General features: G+C 37.2%; 1 protein-coding gene across 1 annotated transcript; it reads right to left on the reverse strand.

Moving 5' to 3' along the window:
* Nucleotides 1-310: 310 nt before the first annotated feature.
* LOC132639434 (uncharacterized) lies at nucleotides 311-4,170 on the reverse strand. The gene is made up of 4 exons (XM_060355877.1): nucleotides 3,436-4,170; nucleotides 3,302-3,393; nucleotides 2,702-3,188; nucleotides 311-610 (listed from the first exon to the last, which is right to left on the reverse strand). The coding sequence occupies exons 1-4, from the start codon at nucleotides 4,168-4,170 to the stop codon at nucleotides 311-313; spliced, it is 1,614 nt and encodes a 537-aa protein (XP_060211860.1).
* Nucleotides 4,171-7,306: the final 3,136 nt, after the last annotated feature.

Here is a 7,306-nt window from a genome sequence, read left to right on the forward strand (position 1 = left end):
GTTGCCTTGTGAATTTGGATGGGCAAATTTTTTTAAGTGGTAATTTATGACAAGGTTGGAGGATTGCAACATTTGTATCTGACTCTGTTGTTGCTCTGTGGATTTGAATGTGCTTTTGTTTATTATAGACTTGAGTTAATGTTTATGATTATCGACTGTGAATCAATGATTATTATTATTATTATTATTATTATTATAGACTATGAATAAGATTTATATGCAAACTCATATAAATAAAATTTGCTTCATATTCTTAATAATACTTCATACATACCCCCAAAATGAAAGACCCAATCCTACTACAGACCCATTACACATTTCCAAATAACAAACATAACATTGCTAATGAAGCACACAACAATTGATCCCTCTGTTCTTTAGCAACCATCAACTTCTGTTTTAGTTCATCCTTCTCTATTTCAGTGTCTCTCAGCTGAACTATCAAGTGATCCCTCTGTTCTTCAGCTTCGCTGAGCCTTTGTTGCATTTCAAACTTGGGTATAAATCTAGATTGTGCTGAGTTAGATCCTCCTGGGCTCTTTTGAGATTTCTTTGCTACTCTATCGGGATGGGGTTCAATAAACTTGAAATAGTCGCAACCACCATCTTCCTAAACAAAACACCAATCAATTAGAGGCTTTTTTCGTAGTGAAACCACGTAAAGAAAATGCCTTAGGAACTAGAAATTCATAGTTCCAACTACACAAGTAAAGAATCTGCGACTGGATTCTTTGGGATGTGTGATGTCCTCAAGACAGCGTCGTCACTGCAGAAACATTTGTTGGGTTTATTTGGTTGAGATGTTTCGGATAGCTGAGACATTTTGTGATTTTGATGAAAGAATTTGATGAAGAGAAGAGACAATGGAGGAGTTTTGGCATTTTGGGTCTGTTTTATACGTGGATGAAACTAAATGTAACTGTTGTAAGTTTAAAATTCTAATTTTATTACCGTTGTAAAAAAATCCGTCAGTCGAAATAATGATAAGTCGAAATATCCATAAGCTTTGGTCTATGATAGAATTAACATAAATTAATAAAAAAAACTTGATGCTAATTAAACAATATAATAACACTTTAATACATCATATGAGAGTCCCCATCCATTATACACATGATTTAATGATGTTTGTTGAGTGGAGTAATAACCAAACAAATACCATATCTATAATAACCACGATTTATAGTCTATTATAGACCCCCATATTTATCCCATATTGATGATCGGTTATAGACCACATAAATAAAGCGGACTGTTTTGGAATGAGAAGCTTGGTGAATGGGCACAAGTGTAAAGCTCGTAAAACTAATTAAAAATAAAAATAAAAAGTCAAACCCCAAACTCAAAAAGGCAAAAAAAATCCCGAACTGCGTAAATCTAGGGGAGAGTGGATAGGTCTATCATAGACCATCAGTTTATAATAGCCAAAGGGTATAGTATATTGTAGATTACATAGTTGGTCTATACTCTACTGGTAGTGATATATAAACCAGGACTATTATTTGCCAAAAAGGCTATAATTGAATAAAATAAAATAAAAAAACTTGATGCTATTTACACAATGTAGTAACACTTTAATACATCATATGAGAGTCCCCATCCATTATACACTAATTTCAAAGAGCTTTAGAGCAAGCAATGGTCTTTAATCGTCAAATATTTGCCTAAAAAGGCTATAATTAAATAAAATAAAATAAATAAAAATACTTGATGCTATTTTAACACTATATTAACATTGATTATTATTATTATTAGAGTCCCCATCTACTATATACATGATCCAAATAGCTTTTTATTAAATCAACAGAAAGCAGAAAATATGAAGAATACAAAAATCATAACAAAGGCTGATTTCATTAATATAGGCGGATTTACAAAAAACAAAGCACCCCCAAACACCACCCAACAAAAATAAACTAAAAAACTACTAAACTAGGGGGATTGTTTGGGGGGGGGGGGTGATCAGAGCATCGGGGTCAACACCCTTGAGCTCTAGAAGCACACACAACATGCGTATAATTCTGCGGATGGCAGCTTTAAACCACTCACGATCCTCGCCAAGGCCCCTAAAAAGCCTCTGAAAATCGTTCCTGAGGAGTAGCGCCTCAGGATGTGGTGCTCGGTACTGGGGGTGACGGTTTGCATCTCTATTTCTTATCCTTCTCGACATTTTTGATCAACTTTTGGGAGTGTTTTTGATGAAGAGTGAGGAGATGAACTTTCAAATAGGCTCAGGCGATTTATAGACTCATCGCCTTAGTTTAGTGAACCGTCGGCCAATGGATGAGCGATGCGTGTAAATACGCATGGAGGTAGCGTTAAAATATGGGTTTGATTAGACATAACCGCAGGCTTTTCGAATTTTTATTCGTGACATTTGGTGCTTCGACAGTCGCTAGGCTTTTAAAGCGATTATAGATCATATACATGGTCTATTGTAGACTAGCTTCTAAGTTAATTATGTACTATACCTAGTAGATATATAGAACACAGTAGTGGTTTATTATAAACCATTATACAGTTGATTAAAATTGAATTGGCATTCAATTCTCTAAAATATTTATTTGAAGAACCAAAAACTGCAAAGTACAAGAAAAATACATTGAAAAATATATCAAGTTCATCCCTCTCTATTTCGGCACGTTGTTCTCTTGTGGTCGTTTCCCTTGCAAAGTGAGAACTTGTTTCTCCTCCCTTTTACACGTCCTCTGGGATTAAAAGATTCCGTGATGCCAAGGATACGCTTTATTCTCTTCCTTCTAAGTTTGGGCTCATAAGGAGGTGGAGCAATGTACATCTTTGTATACTCCTCGGGCACAAACCATTCAGACTCTGGAGGGACTACATTGATAGTTTCAGCAAATGCAAGGATGTTAGACTGAACTTTATACATCGGTAAAGAATACTTGTAGATGCTTGAACCATATCCATTTCCATACTTCAATCTCAAGGCTGCCATGGCATGAGCGCACGGTAATTTCACCAAGTCATACTCTCTACAAGAACATGTTTTATTCAGTAGATTGACTTTGGCAGTTCTGCCACTGCCGATAACGGTGAACTCATCGGCATCCCCATTTATATTGCTGACAAATAAGGAATCGCTCTCAGTCATCTTTTCCCTTAACGTTATTTCAATCGAAGGCACAAATATATTATTTGAATTGCCGATATCTGCACACCTCTGCCTGAATATTTCAGCAAACCTTCTAGAAATGGAAGTGAATATGGAAGACACGGGGTACTCTCTTTCATCCCTCAACTAAGCGACTCGACAATGTTTGTGGTGAGAACATCGTACCTGTTGGCTGGAAAATGTGCCCTGCTCCACTTTTCAAATCCAATCTCAAACTCAAGGCACTGAGCTGCTTCAGGGCTTGTATCCTTGAATTGCTAAAAATGTTCATCAAACTCCTCTTAACTATATGCCTTTACTGCATTAAAGTATGCATGAAGAGAATCTCCACATTGGACATTCTTTCGGAGGTTTTCAGAAAGATGCTTCATGCAAAGTTCATGGTGAGCATGCTTATACGTCCTGGAAATACCGTTGGCTATGCTCTCGTGTCTATGAGAGATGATGCAAAAATCTGGTTCATCGGCGATTATAAACTTGAGCTGCTGGAAGAAGTAGGTCCAAGAATCATCACGCTCTTTGTCCACAACGCAAAATGCAATAGGATAGACATGGTTCTCAGTATCCTGTGCGACGACAGACAACAAGACACCCTTGTACTTGTCGTATAAAAGTGTGCCATCAATGACAATAAATTTTCTCATGTGGGTATATCCTCGAATGCAAGCTGCATAAGACACGAAGTAATATAAAAACCTGTTGGCATCTGAAAGCCTGATGCAAATTCTAGAACCCGGATTTAGACTCTTAACCATGTAAGAATAAGCTGGTAAGCAACCATACCCGTGCTCTAGTGTCCCCCTAACCCAGTTCTTAGCAATTATACTAGCCTTCCAACACTTCCAGTAGCTCGGTTTATAATGTAACTCCCTGAAAACCGTCCTCTGGATTTCCTTTGTCGATGGCCCTTTGTTTTCAGTATAGTCATTCATCAAGACTGATGCAATGACATGTGACGAGGCATGCTTATGAACGCTCCTAATATGTTCAACACCATAAGTGTGCTCCCCAACGTACCTGTAAATGCGACCCATATTCGAGCTCTCGTACTTACTACACTGCAACATCTACCCACAATTAGGAGATGCACATTCCACCTTATAGTATTTGATATTACTCTTGATCGTTGGAAAACCGAACGGCCTCTTTATTGCAGCTTTCTTCAACAATTTTTTTAAATGTTCCTTGCTATCGAATGTTTGCTCAATGTAAAAATCACTTCCATTATTGAAGACATGGTTGGTTTGTGATCCACTAGGCTGCCCATCACACTCTTCGACATCAATATCATGATCTTCTGTATCTATTGAATGATCACCCATGCTCTCATTTTGCATTGAATTTGCATCGACTGGCTGCTGTGGGGGTGAGGGTGGTGCTGCTGATGTTGTCGTTGCTTGAGACCTCCCAACAACATTTATTCTCAAAACATGTCTACAACCATCAGCAGCAACATCAAGCATATACAATACCACATGCCTATCATTCGTTATGAAAGAAGGGTGAGCTTTTCCCCTAGCGAGTAGACCATTAATCATATAACTAATGTGCAAGTCGCTGGGCTCACAATCTAACTCCCCGTTTTCCTTTACGCTCTCAACCAAATCGTTATACGTACCATTGTGACGCACAGGGATCGGCACTGTCACCTTGCTCGCAGAATTTCAATTCCAACATTTTGGGGTCTCCACCCATTCACCCATGTAATCACCACCTACTATAACATATTCTCCAATCGACGTCATACTAAAGATATAATAGACTATTGCTATGGTCTATAATTGGTCGATGACTAGACTTACAACAGTACCAGATCCAGACCAAAAAACAAAAGCAGGGATACAGCTCCTTTATTGGAGAATTGACTCCACAAGAGGATTTAGAACCCAAAACGAACTCCACTACCAGTAGACGCAGACGAAATTTGCACATGATAATAGAGCTTTGACAACAATGGTGAAAATAGTTCGAGCTTCTTTTCAATAATTTCTAAGAGGTTTAAGTTACAATGACTGAAGTAGAGAAGAAATCCGTCGTTTGGGACTGATTTTCAGATGAAAAGCCGGTAACGGGGTCGGAAAAGTACAAAAAATGGGGAGCTTCGACTTTCGCGTTTTTGGGGGGAACAAAAAAAATTCGGCTGCTCCAATTGGGGTAATTAAATGTTGGTAGTTGGGGGGCTGTTTTGTATTTTTTAAAACTATGGGTCTAGGGTTGACAACTTGAGAGACTTCATTTGATGATGTCACAAATAGTGGCATTTTAGCCAATTCTTTGAGACTTATGGCCTTTTACCTAAATAAGTGTTGAAATTGGCATTTTAGCAAAACACCCAGCACACAAGAGACGGACATTCTCTCTTTCTCTAAACAACAGTTTGGATTGTGTTTCCTTGGTTAGCTTTTGCAAGACTTGATAATAATTCTTTTTGATCAAGTGAAAACGTAGTTAAAGTTAATTACATACAATAAGTTAATCTTGAACAGTTGAGAATGCATGGAAGAGCACTAACTTGTTGATTTGCCAAAAATGTTCATCCAAATAGTTCCGACACAGTAGCTGGTTTTGCCGCGCCCATTCGGTTCCAATAATATATACACACACTTGCGAGGGGCCCGCCAAGCGTTGATACTAATCAACTCAATGTAACGGCTGCCCATACATCATCTTTTCTGAAAAAATATATAATTTGTTTTGTGATTCAAATAACTTTCCTCATTGTGTGAGGTGTCTTTTTATTTTATGTCACGAAAAAAGTGGATCCAAACTAAGCCCGTCAACCGGTCCGGTTTAACCGGTTCAAACCGTCTATTTCTTACCGGTCCGATTTCGATTTTTTTGAAATCGGAAATCGGTTAAACCGGTAAAACCGGAACCGGACTGGTTAAACCGGTGATTTTTTTTTTTTTTTTAATATAGACGTGGTGCCGGTAGTAGTAGTGGTATTGTTAGGGGTGGGCTTAATGAGGAAACATTTGTGGAAGAAACACCTAATTTAGGTATTGATGTTGGTGGAAATAATCCACTTTTAGGTCATGAGGCAATGCAACAACATTTTACCGACACTTTTAATGAAATTGGTGATGATGATGATGATGATGAAACACAACCCCCCGAAAATCTCATAGGAGATACATGTCCTGCACAATTACATACACAAGACAAACCGCCTAGAACTCGTAAGCCAACCGCTAAAATTTGGAAATTTATGGCTAAGGATAGGGAAAACCAATCAGTTATATGTACCCTATGTGGACAAGTATTTGCTTTTAGGTAAGAAACTAGTAAGGATGGTGGAACGGGTACACTAAATGGTCATATGAGAAAAAAACATATGGATGTTTGGGGAGAGCAAACGGGTTCAAATATGGGGAGTATTCAAATGACGATAGACCCACGAACCAGTAGAAATTTTAAGTATGACAAGAAAAAAGAGCGTGTAGAAATAGCTAAAATGGTAGCTTATGATTGTTTACCATTTTCCTTTCCCTCGGGTTTGGGGTTTGTTACTTACATTCTACATTGTTATAATCCGTTATTTGAGGGTATTCCTAGAAGTACTTGTAGAGCGGATGTTATAGATTTGTATAAAAAATATAGATTTTATTTGCGCCATGTATTTAATTCTTTAAATTATAATGTTTCTCTTACCGTTGATTTGGGTCTTAGTCTTAACAAGTTAGATTTTTTTGCTATTACATGTGATTGGGTTGATGACAATTGGGTTATGCGAAAAAGAATTATAGCTTTTTTATATGATGAAGGAAAAGGTCGTCACGATGGAAAATTTTTAGCGGATTCAATGTCTACTAGAATGAGATTTTTTAATATTTATAGAAAAACACTTTGTATTGCTTTAGATAATGCTTCTAATAATACAAAGGCGATTAGTCTTTTTAAAAGAGAAATAAACCCTCCGCTAAAAAATATTTTTCATGTGAGATGTAGTTGTCACATTTTAAATTTAATTGTTAAAGATGGTCTTGTGCGTTTTGACGATTCTATTAAAAAAGTTAGAGATGCGGTTGCGTTTCTTTTTTTAATGCTAATAGGGGAAGACTTAGAGATTTTAAGAATGCTTGTGTGGAAAATAACCTTAGACCTAGGAAAATTCAAGTAGAAATTGAGACTAGGTGGAACTACACTTACATTATGCTATAACAAGCATAT

The sequence above is a fragment of the Lycium barbarum genome, chromosome 5, assembly GCF_019175385.1.
Source record: "Lycium barbarum isolate Lr01 chromosome 5, ASM1917538v2, whole genome shotgun sequence".
NCBI classification, from domain to species: Eukaryota; Viridiplantae; Streptophyta; class Magnoliopsida; order Solanales; family Solanaceae; genus Lycium; species Lycium barbarum.